Raw genomic sequence first — 19,255 nt, forward strand, 5'->3', positions numbered from 1 at the left:
GTCTGTTTTTATGCCAAGCCATGCTGTTTTGATTACTATAGCTTTGTAGTATAGTGTGATACCTCCAATTTTGTTCTTATTTCTGAAGATTGCTGTGGCTATTTGGGGTCTTTCGTGGTTCTATATAAACTTTAGGATTATTTGTTCTAGTTCTGTGAGAACTGCCATTGGTATTTTGATAGGGATTGCATTGAGTCTATATATTGTTTTGGGTATGGTGGACATTTTAATGATGTTAATTCTCCCTAACCATGAGTATGGTATATGCTTCCATTTATTTGTATCTTCTTTAAATTCTCTCTTCGATGTCTTATAATTTTCTGAGTACAGATCTTTTACTTAAATTTATAACTAAGTATTTTATTTTTTTTGATGCAGTTGTGAATGGGGTTATTTTCTTAATTCTCTTTCTGATAGTTCATTATCGATATATAAAAACGCAACCAATTTCTGAATGTTAATTTTGTATTCTGCTACTTAACTGAATTCATTCATCAGTTCCAACAATTTTATGGTGGAATCTTTGGGGTTCTCTCTATATAATATCATGTCATCTGCAAATAATGACAGTTGTACTTCTTCCTTTCCTTTCTTTTTCTTGTCTGATTGTTGTAGCTAGGACTGCCAATACTATGTTGAATAAAAGTGGTGGAAGTGGGCATCCTTGTATTGTTCCTGATCTTAAGGTAAATGCTTTTTGGCTTTTCCCATTGAGTGTGGTATTTGTTGTGTATTTGTCATACTCGTGTATGGCCTTTATTCTGTGGAGATATGTTCCCTTTATTCCCACTGTGCTGAGAGTTTTTCTTTTAAATGGATGGTGGATTTTATCAAATGCTTTTTCTGTATCTATTGGTATGACCATATGATTTTCATTTTGTTTATGTGGTGTATCACATTAATTGATTTGTGGCCATTGAACCAACCTTGCATACCAGGAATGAATCACTTTTGATAGTGGTGGATGATCTTTTTGATGCATTGCTGAACTCAGTTTCCTAATATTTTGTTGAAGAGCTTTGCATCTATGTTCATTAGAGATACTGGCCTGTAGCTTTCTTTTTTTGTAATGTCTTTGTCTGGTTTTGGACTCAGAGTAATGGTGGCTTCGTAAAATGAGCTTGGGAGCCTTCCCTCCTCTTGGATTTTTTGGAATAGTTTGAGAAGAATAGGTGTTAATTTTTTTTTTAATGTTTGGTAAATTTTACCTGTGAAGCCATCTGGTCCAGGACTTTTTTGTTGTTGGGATCTTGTTGATTACTGATTCAATTTCTTTGGTTGTAATCAGTCTGTTCAGATTTTCTGTTTCTTTTCGATTCAGCCTTGGAAGATTCTGTGGTTCCAGGAATTTATCCATTTCTTCCAGCTTGTCCAGTTTGTTGACGTATAGTTGAGTAGCAGTTTCTTAAAACTCTTTGTATTTCTGAGGTGTCTGTTGTCACTTCTCTTCTTTCAATTCTGAATTCATTTGTTTGGGATCGCTCTATTTTTTCTTCATGATTATGGTTAAAGTTTTGCCAGTTTATTTTATCTTTTCACAAAACCAGTTCTTGGTTTCTTTGATCTTTTGTATTGTTTTTTTTAGTCTATTTTGTTTATTTCTGCTGGGATCTTTACTATTTCCTTCCTTGTACTCACTTTGGGCTTTGTTTGCTGTTCTATTTCCAGTTCACTTAGGTATCAAGTTACACTCTTTGTTTGAGATTTTTCTTGTTATTTAGGGGTAGCCTGCACTGCTTTTTCTGTGTCCTATAGATTTGGGATCCTTGTGTTTTCATTTTTGTTTGCCTCAAGGTATCTTTTCATTTCTTCCTTGATCTCATTGTTGACCCATTCATTACTTAGTGGCATGTTATTCAGTCTCCATGTGTCTGTGTGTTTTTTAGTTTTTTTCTTGTAATTGATTTCTAGTTTTATACCACTGTGGTCAGAGAAGATGCTTGATAATGATTTCAGTCTTCTTAAATTTATTGAGACATGTTTTGTGGCCTAACATGTGATCTATCTTGGAAAATGTTCCATGTGCACTCTGAAAGAATGTATATTCTGCTGTTTTTGGGTGAAATGCTCTAAAAATACCAATTAAATCCATCAAGTCTATTGTGTCAGTTAAGGCCGCTTTTTCCATGTTGATTTTCTGTCTTGAAGATTTGATAATGGGGTGTTAAAGTCCCCTGCTGTGATTGTGTCACTGTCAATCTCTGCCTTTATGTCAGTCAATATTTGTTTAGGTATTTAGGTGCTCCAATGTTATGTGCATAAATGTTTACTAGGGTTATGTCTTCTTGTTGGATTGCTCCATTTATTATTATGTAAAGTCCTATTTTGTCTCTTACTTTAGTCTTTGTTTTAAAGTGTATTTTGTCCAATGTAAATATTGCTACCTCAGTTTTTTTTTTTTTTCCCCTCATTTCTCTTTGGGTGAAATATCTTTTCCCATCCCTTTACTTTCAGTCTATGTGTGTCTTTCAATCTGAGGTGGGTCTCTTGTAGACAGCATATACATGGGTCTTGTTTTCTTACCCATTCAGCTACCCTGTGTCTTTTGATTGGAGCATTTAATCCATTTACATTTAAAGTGATTATTGATAGATACATAGTTATTGACATTTTATTTTTCATATTTTTGATCTTTGTTTTTCTCATTTCGTCTGCTTAAAGAAGTCCTTGTAATATTTCTTGTAGTTCAGGCTTGGTATTAATGAATTCCTTTAGCTTTTTCTTGTCTACAAAGATTTTATCTCTCCTTCAATTTTAAATGATAGGCTTGCTGGGTAGAGTAGTTTTGATTGTAGGCCCTTGTTTTTTATTGGAATATTTCCTGCCACCCCCTTCTGGCCTGCTAATACCTGTTGAGAAATCAACTGACAGACTTACGGGAGTTCCCTTGTGAGTAACTAGTTGTTTTTCTTTTGCTGCTTTTAGGATTCTCTCTTCCTCTTTAGCCTTTGCCATTTTAATTTTGATGTGTCTTGGTGTGGGAATCTTTGGGTTCACCTTGTTTGGGCTTGTTTATCTATTTCCTTTGCCAGGTTAGGGAAGTTTTCGCTCATTATTTCTTCACATAGGTTCTCGATCCTTTGCTCCCTCTCTTCTCCTTCTGGTACCCCTATAGTGTGAATGTTGTCATGCTCCATATCCCAGAGGCCCCTTAAATTGTCTTTGTTTTCTCTTTTTCCAATTTGGTGTTTTTTGATACCTTGTCTCTAAATCACTGATATGATCCGCTGCTTCATCTAATCTGCTCTTGATTCCTTCTACTGTATTCTTCATTTCAGTTTGTATTCTTTATTTCTGACTGGTTAATTTTTTTTATGATTTCTATGTCCTTCTTTATGCTTACTATCTCTTTTCAAATTCTCACTAAGTCCCTTAAGCATTCTTATAACCAGTGTTTTAAACTCTGTCTCTGGTAGGTTGGTTGCCTCCATTTCATTTAGTTCTATTTCTCGAGTTTTCTCCTGTTCTTTTATTGGGGGACACACGAGGTCAGACAATTAAGTTCATGAACTCATCCTAGAAAAAGTGCTACGTACCTCATTGCTGAATATCACTATGGTCACCTTTGAAGTACTCCCCTTGGGAAGCTATGCACTGACACCAATGCCTAGTCCAACCTTCAGAGCAATTTTGGAACTCTTTTTCTGGAATGGCTGTCAGAGCTGTTGTCGTATTACCCTTGATGTCCTGAATCATCAAAATGTCTCCCTCTGAGTATTTCCTTTATCTTCAGGTAAAGAAAGAAGTCATTGGGGGCCAGATCAGGTGAGTAGGGAGGGTGTTCCAATACAGTTATTTGTTTACTGGCTGAAAAGGTAGTGCTCTGGTGTGGTCTGAAGCTGGCCTCTGAGTCTTGTTTCTGGTGTCTCTTGGAAGGGACTCCTGTGCAGGTCTATTTCAGCTTTGCCTGTGACTATCCTGGCACTACCTGGTAGGAGCTACTAACTTGTAATTGGCTGCTGCCTGTGCTGGATCTGGAGGTCTATGGGGATGACCTTGCTCTGAATAGTGGCCAGCTGCTACCAGTACAGTGGTACCTCGGTATTCAAATATAATCCGTTCCGGAAGACCGTTCAAGTTATGAAACGTTCAAAAACCGAGGCGCAGTTTCCCCATAGAAAGTAATGCAAAATGGATTAATTCATTCCAGACCTTTAAAATCAACCCCTAAAACTGCAAATTTAGCATGAATTTTACTATGTGATGATACCACGGATCCATAAAATTTACGGCGTTTGTAAACCGAAATGTTTGTCAACGGAGACGTTCGAAAACCGAGGTACCACTGTATTGTGCCTGGAGCAGCTTAGCCAAAGGCCCAGGGTCCCCTAGGCTTGTTGTCACCTGCCAGCTGCCGGAAAGGCCCAGCGTTTGAAAGAGCCTCCTTAGGTGCATGTGTCAGGCAGCTTGACAGGTGTGGAGATTACCTCTGTAGATGCAGCACTAGGTGGGCCAGGCAGGGTTCCAGGGAGCTACAGGGTGTGGGTGGTGGTTTTTACAAAGTTAATGCAGTTTCAGTTCTTGCACTGGTGCCGGGTTCATGACAGTGTCGCAAAAATGCCGTTAGGACAGGGCAGTGGGTTTGGGATCAGCTTGTTTTGCATCTCCACCCCTCCTACCACTCTCGATGTGGCCTCTTCTTTAGATCCTTTTGTAGGAGTGGCTCAGTTAAATGTATGTTTTTCTGTCATCTTTGAAATGAAAATAGCAGGTTTTTTTTCTTTTTTTTTCCTTTTTCAGGAACATACTTTTTTAAAAAGCATTTTTACCAAAAAGTTTTTAAAACAGTAAATTAGAAAATTTAAATTGGAAACATTGAAATAAATGAAAATAATTTTAATTTTTTAAATATTTTGAGTGAGTTGAAGACAACTGAGTAGCAATTGAGAAAATATGATGTCTACTTAGCAGGCATTTGTTTGTCAGCACCTGTCTGTTATGAACTGTAATATAGGTCAGGCCATTTGGTATAAAAATATCTTTTGATATACGTACTAAAGAAGCTATAATGGTAGATTATTACAAGCATTATTTGCCCCTACATCAAAAATGCTGCCCCCTAATATATTCTGTATGTCTAAGTTATTACCAACTGAAGTACCTTAAAAGGTGCTGCCCAGTTATAACGTATAGGAGGTGAGTAGTTATTTTGAAGTACATAATTATTGAGTTAGCACCCCACTTTTATTTTTTCCTTTAGATAGGTGCCCTGTTGTGGTTAGAGACACCTGGCCTAAATGGATAGCGCCCTCAGGTGTCATATCCCTGCCCTCTGCAGCCTTTTTCAGTACCCTTAGTAGTGCCTCTTAAGCACTCCCTGTCTGCATGCTTAACAGCCATATGTTTTTAACATGTAGTTTTATAAATGTTCTCGTCTTTCTTTTTCTATTGGACTGTGATTTCCTTAACAGGATTTTTTTCTTTTTTCCATTTAACTTTCATTCATAACTAACAGGTAGTGCATTAAGCATTGGTAGGCTTTGTCCTTGCTTTTCGAGTAGGGTCATGCAAGCTTAGTTAACATAGCTGGTGTGAACAGGGCATTAGTGAAAATAGGGTAGTCAAAATAATAATAGTAATTGCTGCTAGCATTTATTATGTACTTTAAATGTGCTACACAAGTTTTATAAATTATCTTTTTAAATTCTTACAACAAAATTTATGAGGTAAGTAGTTTGTCTTAATCCCGCCCTGTCACAAGTTAATGCTGCCACTCCGCTCTCTTTTTGTTTCTTTTGCCTAGTATTTATCGACTCATCCATTTATTTTCAACCTTTTTTTTTTTTTTAAAGGTATTTCTCTACAGTAAAACACACAAAACTTAAGTGTACAGATTGGTGACTTTTTACACATCTGTACATCCCAGTATCCACCACCCTCATGCTCCATTCCAGTCAGTAGGCACCCCTCTTGCCACTATTCTGATTTGTGTCAGCATAGATTGTTTTACATGTTTCTGAACTAAATGTAAAAGGAAACCATATAGTTTGTAGCCTTTTGTGTCTGGCTACTTTTGCTCCAACTTAGTAATTTTTGAGATTCGTTGAAATTGTGTGCCTATCAGTAATTTATTTTCTTTTATTGCTGAGTTTGGATAACCAAATTTTGTTCAATCATTCTCATGGTACTGGACATCAGGTTGTTTCAGTTGTAGGTTTTTATGAATATACTTGCTGTGAACATTGCTGTAAAAGTCTTTTTGTGGACATTTGTACTCTCTTATCTTGGATATAGTAATCCACCCTTATCCACCATTTTGCTTTCCACAGTTTCACTCCAACAATCAAGTACAGTCTGAAAATATTAAATGGAAAATTCCAGAAATAAACAATTCATGTTTTACATTGTTTGCTGTGCTGAATATCGTGATGAAATCTCTTGCTGTCCCTCTCACTTGCCCAGGGATATGAGTCATCCCTTTGTCCAGCGTATACATGCTGCACATGTAGTAAAGTAAGATATTTTGAGAGAGAGAGAGACCAGACCACACTCACATAACTTTTATCTTAGTATATTCTTATAATTGTTCTGTTTTATTAGTTATTGTTATTAATCTCTTACTGTGCCTAACTTATAAGTTCAACTTTATCATACATATGTATGTATAAGGTTTGGTTTCCATGGTTTCAGGCATCCACTGGGGGTCTTGGAATGTATCTCCCATGGAGAAGAGGGAACCAGTGTCTATACATCGAAGTGGAATTGCTGGTCATGGAATAAGTTGATTAGGAATTTTTAGTAATTCTTTAAAATGGGTATCTCATTTTACACTCAGTGTGTGAATATTCCAGTTTCTCCATGTCTTCAGTGACACTTAATATTGTCATTCTTTTTATTGTAACCAATCTCATTGCTTTCACTGACTTTCCCTGTTAAATAATGATGTTTATGCATCGTATACATTCAGATATTCATATTTAGATATCTTCTTTTTTAAAAATGCTTGTTCAATTCACTTACTCATGTTTTAATTGGGTTGTTTACCTTTCTATGAGTAATTTCTTAGAAATCTGTAAATAATCCGAGTCTGTGGCTTGCTGTTCTGTTTTCATAATGGTATCCTTTGAATAGAAATTTTTAGTTTTTATGAGATCCAGTTTATCACTTTTTGAAATGTTTAATGCCTTTCACATCCTGTCAAAATATTTACCTGCTCCAGTGTCTTGAATATTTTTTCCCAGAGGCTTTGTAGTTTTAGCTGTTATATTTAGGTCTCTGATCTATCTTTCATTAAGTATTACATTTTGTTCATTATCATTGTGTTATTTTCATTATACATATATTATTATAGGTTTATAGTATGTACTGAAACAACAGTTCATCTTCTTGTCTGATATTTTTTTCTTGCTATATTGCATGGACTAGGATCTCTATTACAGTCTTGAATATAAGTGGTGAGAGGGGACATTTTTCAAGTCTTTTTTTTTTTTATCTATTAAAATTATCCCACTTCTGTATAATGTGGTGTTTTTTTTTTAATTGTAGATTCAATTTGCTAATAGTTTGTTAGGACTTTTATGTCTTTGTTCATGAGGGCTATTGGTCTATAATTTCCTTTGCTTGCAATATCCTTGTCAGTTTTTGATATCAGGGTTTTGCTGGCCTCATCAAACAAAATAGGAAATGTTCTCAGGCTCTAGTCTATGATACAGTTCGTGTGTGATATAATTTCTTCCTTAACTGTTTGGTAGAATTCACCAGTGAAGTCATCTGGGCCTGAAGTTTTCATCATGTGGAAGCATTTTAAATAATGGACTCGGTTTTAAGAAATCTAGGACTATGTGCCAGTTTTAGAAAGTTGTGTTTTTCAGGATTTTATCAGTTTTTTCCTATGTTGTCAGACTTACATAAAACTATAATAATTTTTTCAAGAACCAACTTTTGGCATTGGTGGTTTTCTCTAATATTAATCTTTTAAAAATTGAGTTGATTTCTGCAACAACATAGATGCACCTACAGGACATTATGCTGAGTGAAGTAAGTCAGACTGAGAAGGACAAATACCATATAATCTCACATGTGGAATCTAAAGAACAGAAGAAACAAACCAACAGATACAGAGAACAAACTGATGATCGCTAGATGGGACGGGGGATGGTGGGTGGGTGAAAGAGGTGAAGGGATTAAGAAGTACAAGTTGGTAGTCACAAAATAGTCATAGGGATGTGAAATACAATATGGGTTATATAGTCAGTAATACTGCAAAGACAGTGTATGGTGTCAGGTGGGTGGATCACTTCATAAATTACGTAAATGTCTAACCACTGCACTGTACACCTGAAACCAATGTAAAATAATGTTGAATGTCAACTATAATTAAAAATATGTATATACATATAGTCACAGGATATAAAGTACAGCATAGGGGATATAGTCAATAGTATTGTAATAGCTATGTATGGTGTCGGGTAGTAGACTTTTTGGGGTCATCACTTTGTGAGGAGTGTAAATGTCTAATCTCTATGTTGTTTTGTACAACTGAAACAATTAAAAAATTTAATTGATTTCTGCTCTTATCCTTAATTATTCTACTTTGAGTTTAATTTTTTTCTTTCAGTTATCTGAAGTAGAAGATTAAAACATTAATTTTAAGCCTCTCTTTGTTTAAACCTTTCTTTGTTGAATAGATGCATTTTTAGTTTTTTGTCCATCACAGATTTTAATATGTTGTATTTTCATTGTTATTCTAGATTCTTATTAGAATAACAATGCCTTCTCTCTTTCAAGAATTAGCACTTGTACTTCCCATTGCCCAGAGTGTCTCTTATCATCTCTTTAAGTTTATGTTTCTAAATATTAGAGAAGGGGAGGGGTGAAAGATAGAAGGAAGCTCAAAGTCAGTCCCTACCACTGTTTTCCTCAGTTGTTATCCTCCTCGATCTGATGTATTTGCTCTTAGGTTAGAGCCCTTTCTCAAGTACATGGGTGATGTACTCTTTGAACCCTTCCATAAACAAAAATACTTTTTTCAGACTCTGTTAGTAAATGATATCTTGGCTAAATGTATGATCCTTGGTTTGCATTCCTTTTATTCCTGTAGATATTATTTTAGTAAATTCAGGTTCCAGTTTTGCATCTGAGAAATGTGATGTCAGACTGATTTTTTTCTCCTTGGTATGTAAATTAATTTTTTGATCTGGAAGCTTAAAGCATTTTCTCTCTCTTTATTATTTAGCAACTGGGTACTTTAATGGTATTTTTCTAGGTGTGTGCAGTGTCTCATCAGTCTGGCCTGGAACTCAGCAAGCCGATCCCAATTGCAAACTCAGTCTTTAGATCCAGTTCAATGTTTTCTATTGCTTGTTTAATTATTATCTCTTCTCTGACTGCTCATATTTCTCTTCTTGAATTTCTGGGTTTGATTTTTATTTGTATTTGCGTATTTGAGCTTCTGGATCTGTCTTCTAAGTCTCTCCCTTCATAATCTACCTCTTTACAATTTTACTCTGTTCTTCGAAGTACTTAATTTCAGTCTTAGTAGTGACCAGTAGTTTCTTCAAATAATCTGCTCAGTTGTTAGCTTTGAAAATCATGTGTTTTATCTTCATGAAGTCTTGTTTTATATTATACTTTAATCTTCTTCAGGGTGTTCATTATTTTTCTAAGTTCAAGTTGTTGTTTTTCTCTTCCACAGCAGAATTTCACTGCTGGACAGATATTCCTGTTTATAGCTATTAGACAACCTAGATGTGTGTTTGATTTTCAATGTTAGCTTCTTGAAACTCAGGTCTGGTGTTGGAAAGAAACTTGTGTCCTGTGGGTTGGTGGTACAGAAGCAGACAGTCCACTAATCCACTGTAGGGAAACCTGGACCCTCAGATTCTTTACTTCCAGACTTAATACAACCCACCTGCTCTGTAACTTCTTGGCCTCAGGTGCCAGTGAGACCAGGCTCGGACTTGTGGGACTGAGGCTAACCTCCTGACCCTGTTCTGCTCCCACTACCAGCAGCAGCTCCCAGTTCATGGGAGCCAGGCTTTCTGTGAAGACGACTTGTGGCCCACAAGTGAGGATTAATTCTTACCCTAACACATAACTGTGCTAAGAGTGGTCTTTATTAATGAAAATAAATAAAATAAAAATCATGTCTTTTTGTAGGAAAATTGATAGGTACTTTTAAAATATACTGAAGTAATTTTAGATCTGTGTCATATTACTTTTTCCTTCACCCTCAACTGGACAGCTTATAATTACTCTTTTTTATGTATTTATAGGTTAGCATGGCCTCATTGAAAGAATTAGATCAAAGACTCTTTGAGAGTTACATTGAGTTGAAAGCAGATCCCATTGTTGGCTCCTTAGAACCTGGAATTTACGCAGGCTATTTTGACTGGAAAGACTGCCTGCCTCCAACAGGTAAATGCTTTCAGTTATCAAAGTTCTCGAAAGGTAGTCTGGTGCATCTAGAGTAATAAATACATGTATGCTTTTATCAATTAATATATGCTTTAAATGCTTTCTCTGTTCACATTTTTTTTTATATTTACTAAAGAATTAGTTTGATTTTAACTTTATTAGCTTAAACCCATTTCTTGATAGTTTGGAATTTAGTACACTTTTAAATTATTAATAGTTAATTGTTTAGTTATTTTTAAATTCCACAGAATAATTGATACACCTTATAATATTTGATAATTTTTAGTAATGCATACTTGCTTCCTGTGATATTCCTTTATTACACTGACAATTTTGTGCAATGACTTTGTGACTGTCATAAAAAATGTACTTAAGAAATCTGGTCACTTATGTAAGACCTAATTATTTCTGCTCAAAAGGTGAAGGATAGAAGAAAAATGTGTAGGAATAAAACTATTATAGTAATTTTGCGAAGAAAATTGAACTGCAGGAGAATGACTGACACAGTTCCATTATTATCTTTGTGATATCAAATGAAATTCACTTAAATCACTTTATCATATGTACTTAAAAAATAACTATTGCTTGCTGAATTAAATAAACATTTTGATTGATCATAGAATTGGTTCTTTGTATGAAATAGTGTGCAATACATAAAACCAGGCTACCTATTAACAGTTTTATAAAGAAGTTATCTTACATAGAAGTGATCGCACGCATGTTAGGCATAGGTTGTTTTTGGATCTGTATGTATACAGAGATGTACCAATGAGTTAACAGATTTGAGTTAACCTTCATCGTTTTAACTAACCACATTAATTACCTTTTGTTTCCATTGTGTAATGCTTTATCAGATGGTGATAAAATTGTCTACTTTTTACCACCTTTGGTTTTTATTGTATACTGTTTACGTTAGGTGATAACAGTATCATGATGCTGAATGGTCTAAACTGAAAACCAGAACTATGAAGTTAATAATATTTTATGTAACCACTGGTATTTAGTTTTCTGAAATCACAGTCATAAATGTATGAGGCCTTTTACCTACAACTGGCCATAATTGCTCTTTTTTCCCTAAACTCCATTGCCTTTCTATACATACATTTACTGTATGTTTCCACACTGGATTACAGTCTATATCCCAAATATACCCATTTAAAGTTTAAATCAGATCCTATCAGTATCATGCTTAAAACCCTTGTAGTATCTTCCCATTACACTTTCCAGTGAAATCTGCAGAGCAGCTCAGCGCTGGCCCTGACCGCCGCCACCCACCGCTGCCCCCATGGTCCCTCCAGCTGTGCTCCAGCGCGGTAGGGGTGTTTGTTGCCCAGATTTTCTGAATCCTTCCACCCTAGGACTTCTTCAAGACTTTTTTCCTTTGCCTTATGGTCATAGAGCTGACCACCTTTTATCATGCAGGTCTCAAATTAAATATCATCACACCAGCCACCCAGCCTGAAATGACATGGCCAGTGGAGAACAGTGATGGTATTTCAGATTTAACCTGTGAAAGTTACTCACATTTTATTTATGAAATAATTATCTCGAGGGAGTGCTATACATAATGATTCTAGCACTGCTTTATACTGGTTGAGCTTATTAAACCTAAATCCATAAGGTCATAGTTAGTGGGTTAATTATCTATTGCAAGGTTGTTGGCAAATCTGCTCTTTTGTGATAAGCATGGCTTATGACTTTAAGTGAACAAACATGACTTTCAGCAACAAATTATCATTCTCTCTCATTCTCAAGATCATCAGTCAACAGTCTCTGGAACTTTTGATCTACAATCTCTTTTCAAAACTCTTGGGCCCTGATGTCTTTTGGAATTTTAATATTTTTCGATTTTAGAAAGATAATATAGTGTGTGCACCATATATATTATGTTACATCCCCAACAGGGGTTCCTGCAGAGAAACATGAATGTTTAGACTAGGAGTGATGATAATAGCCTCCTACTGGATAATAATTCTACCACAAGAGTTCACAAATTTGTAAATTCACAAACAAACAAAATCTTGCTTCTTCAATTCTGCATCTCCAATACCTGGACTGCTGCTTGGTGCGTAGTGTCTGGCTGTTTGTTCACTGACTGCGGGGATGACCCCTGGAGCTCCCGCCAGTGCCTCTGCCTGCCGTCGCACTGCGCGGCCCGGCTGGCCTGCACGTGGTGTGCCTCCGGCCCGTCTCTGGGAGGAGTGCTGTTTCCAGGTGTTCCTCCATCACCTTAGCGGGATAGCTCTCTTGTTCTCCGAACCTGTTACACCTTATAACCTCTCTTCTCCTTAGTTACATGTATGCTATATGTGCACATATATTTTTTGTTTCTGTTTCCCTTGTTTGGGGGGAATTTTTAAAGAAGGTGAAGAGATTCCTTTTGTATTCCCAGATTTCAAATTATTTAAGTATTTTTATAGAGCAGTGACTAAAAGTTTCAGATTCCAGGGAGCAGATATCACAAGGGTTTTTTCAATAAAATCTCTTTATTTTCTACTCAAGGTAACAATATGCAGTACTCAGATGTTGCCCATTATGGGTTCCTTAGCCCTCTGCTACTGAACGGTTTCCTAGATCTGTTTCAAATTTGTTCAACAGGTCTGAGCCAACTGAATGTCACTGCCCCGCCCTTTCTCCCCAGTCCTAGGAAGACTAGACCCAGAGAGCCTGAGCTCTTCCAGCCAGCCTGTTACTGCTTTTCCCCCTTGGGTGGCCTGCCTCCACCTTCCGTCTAAGATGGCTGAGAAGGATGGCATCGGTGACCACTTTTCTTTTCTCAGTTGGGGCACCTCCCCTTGTCTGTAATGTATATATATCAGTTATCTCATGGGAAAAGAAAGGCCTGACGTTACTGCCCCAAACTTGTGTAGAAACAGTTTACCAATACCACGTATTCAGAAATAAAGGAGTCATTCTATGGCAAGCCACGTGTGGGACATTCATGTGCGCACAGCAAGTTTTTAAGCTCCTTGCAAGCAGTTTCCGTCTTTGTGTCCCCATAACATCTGGCTCATTGCCTTGCATGTAATTATCACTTAGTACTCATCATAACCTTCTAAGTTGTAGCTATCAGAAGGTGACTAAATTATTATCTCTTGAGAGTCGGGGGGCAGGAGAGTGCCCAGGACATTAGGCACTAAAGTAGCAGCTGTGGTCACCCGAACTGCAAATCACAATCACCTCTGACAGTGCCCCATCACTCTTCTCTTTACAACCCAGCTTTTGAAACAGTCGTCTCTGTCAGCCCGCAAAGATTCCTCACTACTCCTGTCTGTCCTCCTGTGTCAGATGTCCTCTCGCCCCTAAAGTCGGCCTACCCTCCCATTTCACTGAGACCGTCCTCACCAAAGCCGCTCTGATGCTGCGCTGGGAGTCTGATAAGTGCACTTCTTTTCCTGTTCCGTGTCTCTAGCACTCCCGTTTTGAAGCCTCTCCCAAGACTTTCTGTGGCAACTCTGATCCCACTGCTGGTTGGCAGCCCTCAGTGTGCTTCGTGGGCGGCTGGCTTCTCTTCCTTTTCATAGCCATGTGCTTCTGGCATGCCCAGGACTCTGTCTCTTATTGCTAGTCTTTCCTCAGACTTTCTGCAATTCGTCCATTCTGAATGGCACCTGCAGCATCTGTGTCTGTAGCCTGATGTCTACGCTGAACCTCAGGTCATTCTACTGCCGTCCTGGAAGACCCCTTCACTGACTGCAACATCCTGCGGCCTCTTCAGCTTAGCAAGGCCAAAAGCAAACCCGTCATCTCCTTCTCCCCAACTGCGAATCAGTTCTTTGTGCTGCAGTCCCCCAACCCAGTGGGAAGGCATGGAGATGTCAACCAGGGGCCTCCTGCCCCATGCAGTTACAAGTACCACCCGCTCATCCTGCCCCTCGTTTCTCATTGTTTCTTACCAAGGCACTCGAGTGTCTCCTCATGGTCCCAGCACTCAGTCTTGCTTGTTTCATATCCATTTCTGCCTTTTTGAAAAGCTTATCTTTCTGAAACAAAAGTTAGACTGGTCACTCCCTTGCCTAACACCCTGCAGGACGACCCACTCGCCCTCCGCTGGAACCTAAGCTTAGGCATTGCTAATGCTTCCACTTACCCTTGCCTTTCTTTTATTCCGTCTCCCCTCCTCTCAGCCTCTCACGCCTCCTCCAGGCAGCAGGCAGGCGGGCAGTACCCCTTCCTTGCTGAAAGCCCACGCCTGTTCCTCCCCGCCCTGTTCTCTCACTTAGGCCATGCCTCCCACTTTGTCCGTACTGCTCCTGCGGTCGTCCCTGTTCCCTGTGGCTTGCTGCAGGTGCTGTCCTCGTCTGCTGTGCTGGGTCTCCCTGGCACCTGGCACTGTCCTTTTCATGTCTGTACTCCCAGCGTAAGCCCAGTCTCAACATACAGGAGAGGCTCTGTGTATTTGTGCAGGGAATGAGTGTGGGTAGTTTACTAGTATGTGGTACTTGCCATTGAGTCAGCTCCTTCTCCTGGCAACCCTGTGGTTGACGGACGACCCTATGAGTGTCCTGTCCTGACAGCCCTGCTCAGCTCCTGCTGTTTTATGGGGTCGGCCCATCTCATATTTGGTGTGCCTCTTGTTCTGCTCCTTCTATTTTCCCCAGCACTCCTGTCTTTGCAAAGAACCCCGCCTCCTCATGATGTGCCCAAAGTAGGATAGCTCCAGCTCTGTCATTGGGCCTCTCGTGAAGTTGCAGGTTTCATGTGCCCTGGGAGCCACACCTTCCCAGTGGTCCAGGGCGTCTGCAGAGCTCTCCCCAACACCATGTTTCACACAAATTAACTTTTTTACTATTAGTCTTCTTCCCTGTCCAGTTTTTGGATCCATACACAGTAGTTGGGAATATGAGGGTGTGAGTGACCTTAGCCTTGTTCTCTAATGACACAGCTCTGCTCTTGGTGACCCGTACTAATTCTTCCATTGCTGCCCTTTGAGTCTCAATTTTCTCTTGATTGTTTTTATTTTATTAGTATACACTCTTACTAAATGTGCAGGTGGTGCCTCAGTTCATCTCCCAACTGTTTGCCATATGGTTTTGCAGTTTATTTCCTCAAATTTTTTTCAAGTGAGTCATAGGATGTTCTAGTTTCCATTATTATTCTTGTTCACTTTTTAATAAATAGGACACAGTGGATATTCATATTTGTTGAATTGAAATAAAATGAGCATATTAGCACTCATTTACTTATGTCCTGTGAATTCTCATATGGTACCTTTGTGCACTCCTAAATTTTGATCAACTGCATTTCAGTTAAAAGGTGAGGATCATGTATGTATACCCCACACATCAGCAGTTCTATGTGGCATTGCCATGCAAAAAGTGGCATGTCTTTCACAGGTAGTTTGAATTAATTTTGCTAAAATTGGTGTTTTCTTCAGTTATTAGTATGTATTGAACATAACTATTAGCACTCACATTATGAAATTATTTGGTATGCGTTCAAGGTTATCAAATCACGTATGCATGTTTCATGGTTATTACAACAAATGAGACTTGGTCACTGAGCTTCAGTCTCCAAGAACACTTGCTCCTATCTGTCTCTACGTAGACTCTGCTTGTTCCTGAGAAGCACAGTTTACTTAGAGGGACGCAGAGTGAGGCTCTCTTTCCCTTGTCGTCCCTGACTGGCACTTCCCCTCACCTGCATTCAGGCCTCTTCAGTGCGTGCTGAAGACTGGCAGCAGCAGTGAGGAATTCCTGATGGGGCGAGATGCAGCTTTCTTTCTCATCAGTCTGCCTCTTTAGGGGTGTCTTTGGAAGAAAGCAGTGCAGCAGGTCTGGTCCTCCCTGAAGGGCACAGTCAGGTCCCAGTACATCCAAGGCTGTCACTGCTGGCTGCCGTTAGACCACGGTGGGTCCTAGGGCAAGGCCTGTGAGGATGGCCTCCTGCTTCCTCGCCATGAAACTGAAGTAGTACAAGCCATTGACATGAGTAACAATGCTTTGTGGCCTCTGGGTGATTTTTTTAAAACAAAATTAAGGTTCTGTTGGCTGTGTGACATTAAGTGGTATGGCTTTTCTATCTAGCTCTTTTTATTTAGATAAACATTCTTTCGTGAGCAGGTAGCACATGGCACTGCGGTATCAGCACTTTATTTACTCTTTCTCAGATCCCCAAAACAATTAGATATTGTCTGGTTCACTTCACTTTTATAAACTGTATTTAGTTCTGCTCTTTGTGATCACTAACTGAACCTCAGTCTCACATAGTCATACAGTGATTTTTAGTTTGTTTAAAGTTGACTTAAGTTGAGACCTCATATAAAGTGAACAGCCAAAATAGTTTGACTATTAATCTTCCAAAATAATATCAATTAACAATTTTAGTGTTATCTTTAGAGTTTTCATCACCAAAAACTGAATTTTGTAAATTATATAGATAGCTGCTTATTGTTGAAGTCAGCAATAAATTTAGTTTTCTGATACTACATGTAATAACTTTTTAAAAATCCAATTGATTAATTTCATGATCAGGAAGAGATACCATTGAAGTCATAGCTATGCTTTTTTAACTTGACAGTTGGATATTTAAGTTGTTCTCACCTCTTTATTTGTGTGTATGTCAGGAAAGATTTTCTGGTTAGTTCTGAGTCACCTAACTGATTATTTAATTGTTCTGTTATCCACGGTTTTTAGTTCAGTGTACTTGCATTTGATAAATTTCAGCTAAATTAATATTATTGGTCTCTATTTACAAATACACATGGATGTTCACATCTTTAAAACATACTTCATGAGAAAAATGACGCTTCTTCAACTTTTCACTTAAATATTGCTTTTTAACTATTTTTTCTATCTAAATGGCATATAAGTTTGTATATATGTGTATTCCTTAAAGATATTTAATATGAATTTTAACTTAACGAAGTTTATATAAGTAAAGTACTTCACTGATTTTTAATTCAAAATGCTTTTGTATTAACTGTAGTCGTAATTATAAGAGGAAGAGAAGACATTTATATAATTCATGACATGAATAAATGTAGTGTCATTTTAGAAACATAGTAGCATAAATAATTGATTGCTTGTATCTGATATATAACCCAGAGTAGAATAATTCCCCATACATCAGGAACATGTCAGATCAGAGGCTCCACAGAGCTCAGCTTCATCAGTGAGCAAGTGTTATTAGACACCCATTGTCCATGCCATGAGCTAGGCAGCAGAGTAAAACAAGCTGAAGGAAGAGAAAATGTAAATCTAATAATGGAAGCAAAGGCAAACACACAGCTCTCCTTATGTTTGTGCCTATTCTACTCAAGAGAATTTCAATTTTATATTAAGATCTTTACCTCTCAGAATCTATTTTTCAGACATTTTCACTGCCTGAGCTCTGTAAGAGCCACTTCGTAATTACATTATCTCATACATCTTGTAACTTCAAGTACTTCATAGCTCAGGCTGGGTTAGCATTTGTAGAGAATTAAGAGAGAGATTAGAAAAATGAAGATAAGGAAAATAGCATCTTTCATTTGATTTTCAGAAAATGGAAAACTATAGACCTCAAAATTTGATGTTGCTCTTTGAGCAAATGGATCATTAAAATGTTTGTGGACCTTTTAAAATAATAAGTTGTATATGTTATATGTATGTATGCATGCATTTAGGCACACACATACACCCATATGTGTTTATGTACACACATACATTTGTTTGTATATACATACATAGTAATGTATTTATCATTTATTGAGTGTGAACTGTGTGCCATGCAGAGGACTTTACGTAGATTATCTGGTTTAATCCTCAGCACCTCAAGAAGTAAGTGATATCTTTGTCTTCATTTTATAGGTGAAGCCATTGAGCACAGAAGAGGATAAATAAATTGCTCTAGATCAGATAGCTAGGCAGTGGTGGAACTGGGATTCAGAGTGCAGACCCCAGCAGCCCCTATCTAAAAGTACTGCGTTGTAATGGTAGACAGAGAACTAATAACCGCCATGAAAAATCTGTTAAGAGAAGGACAGATAACTTGGTAAAAGAAAAGACAAAAATTATGAAATTCACAAAAGAACTAAGATGGCTAATAAATATGAAAAGATATTAAAACTTATCAAAACTCAAAGAATGCAAATTAAAATTACATTTAAGTTGTCATCTTTTAAAAATGCTCCAGTTGTCAAATGTTAAAAAGCTTGATAATACCTGCTTTTCGGCAAAGGTACCAAGAAATAAACTATCCTATCATCTTTCTAGGAGTATAAATTGACATAATTATACACACATACACACATATGTGTGTTATGTGCGTGTATATATATGTATATATAATTTGCTTAGAAATTCTAAGAATTTATCTTAAGAAAAGTATCAGACAAGTAAGCAAAGAAATATGTATAGTGATGTTTATTGAAGCATTGTTTTATATAAGCAACATCTAAGAAACAACCTAAATGTTCATTAGTGAATGGACTAAATAAATTATGATATATCTAATTAAATACTGTGCATACTTTACAATGGATGAGATGGACACACACTCTTATAATGGATGAGATAGATACACACACACACACACACAGAGACACACACACACACACACACACACACACACACACACACACTGTCTGTACGTCCTGTGAATTCTTATATGGTAGCTTTTGCACTCCTAAATTTTGAGCAAGTGTATTTGAATTAAAGTGTAACTATAATATACCCAACACATCAGCAGTTCTTTTTGGCGTTGCCATGCAAAAGCAACGTGTTCAGGGATAGTTTAAATTAATTTTGCTAATAATTTGGTAGACAAATACATTCATTTTCCTCTCACTTTTATTTTAAAAAGAATATATCATTTACAATATGTACAATTTTTAATGTACAGATGTATCTTGACAAGGGGAGGGAAGTAGAATTTCAGAAAACTTTAATTTTCTACTTTCAAATTCCGTGTTTGAATA

General features: G+C 37.5%; 1 protein-coding gene across 3 annotated transcripts in view; it reads left to right on the plus strand.

Annotated features, from left to right (window-relative positions):
• Positions 1 to 19,255, plus strand: part of EXOC2 (exocyst complex component 2) — a 246,608-nt gene that overhangs the window by 180,842 nt on the left and 46,511 nt on the right. For all 3 annotated transcript variants that reach the window (XM_033114349.1, XM_033114348.1, XM_033114350.1), the window contains exon 23: positions 10,215 to 10,356. In XM_033114349.1, the coding sequence (XP_032970240.1) occupies positions 10,215 to 10,356 (142 nt within the window). The remainder of the gene's footprint in view (positions 1 to 10,214; positions 10,357 to 19,255) is intronic.

Source organism: Rhinolophus ferrumequinum, chromosome 9 (assembly GCF_004115265.2).
Source record: "Rhinolophus ferrumequinum isolate MPI-CBG mRhiFer1 chromosome 9, mRhiFer1_v1.p, whole genome shotgun sequence".
NCBI lineage: Eukaryota > Metazoa > Chordata > Mammalia > Chiroptera > Rhinolophidae > Rhinolophus > Rhinolophus ferrumequinum.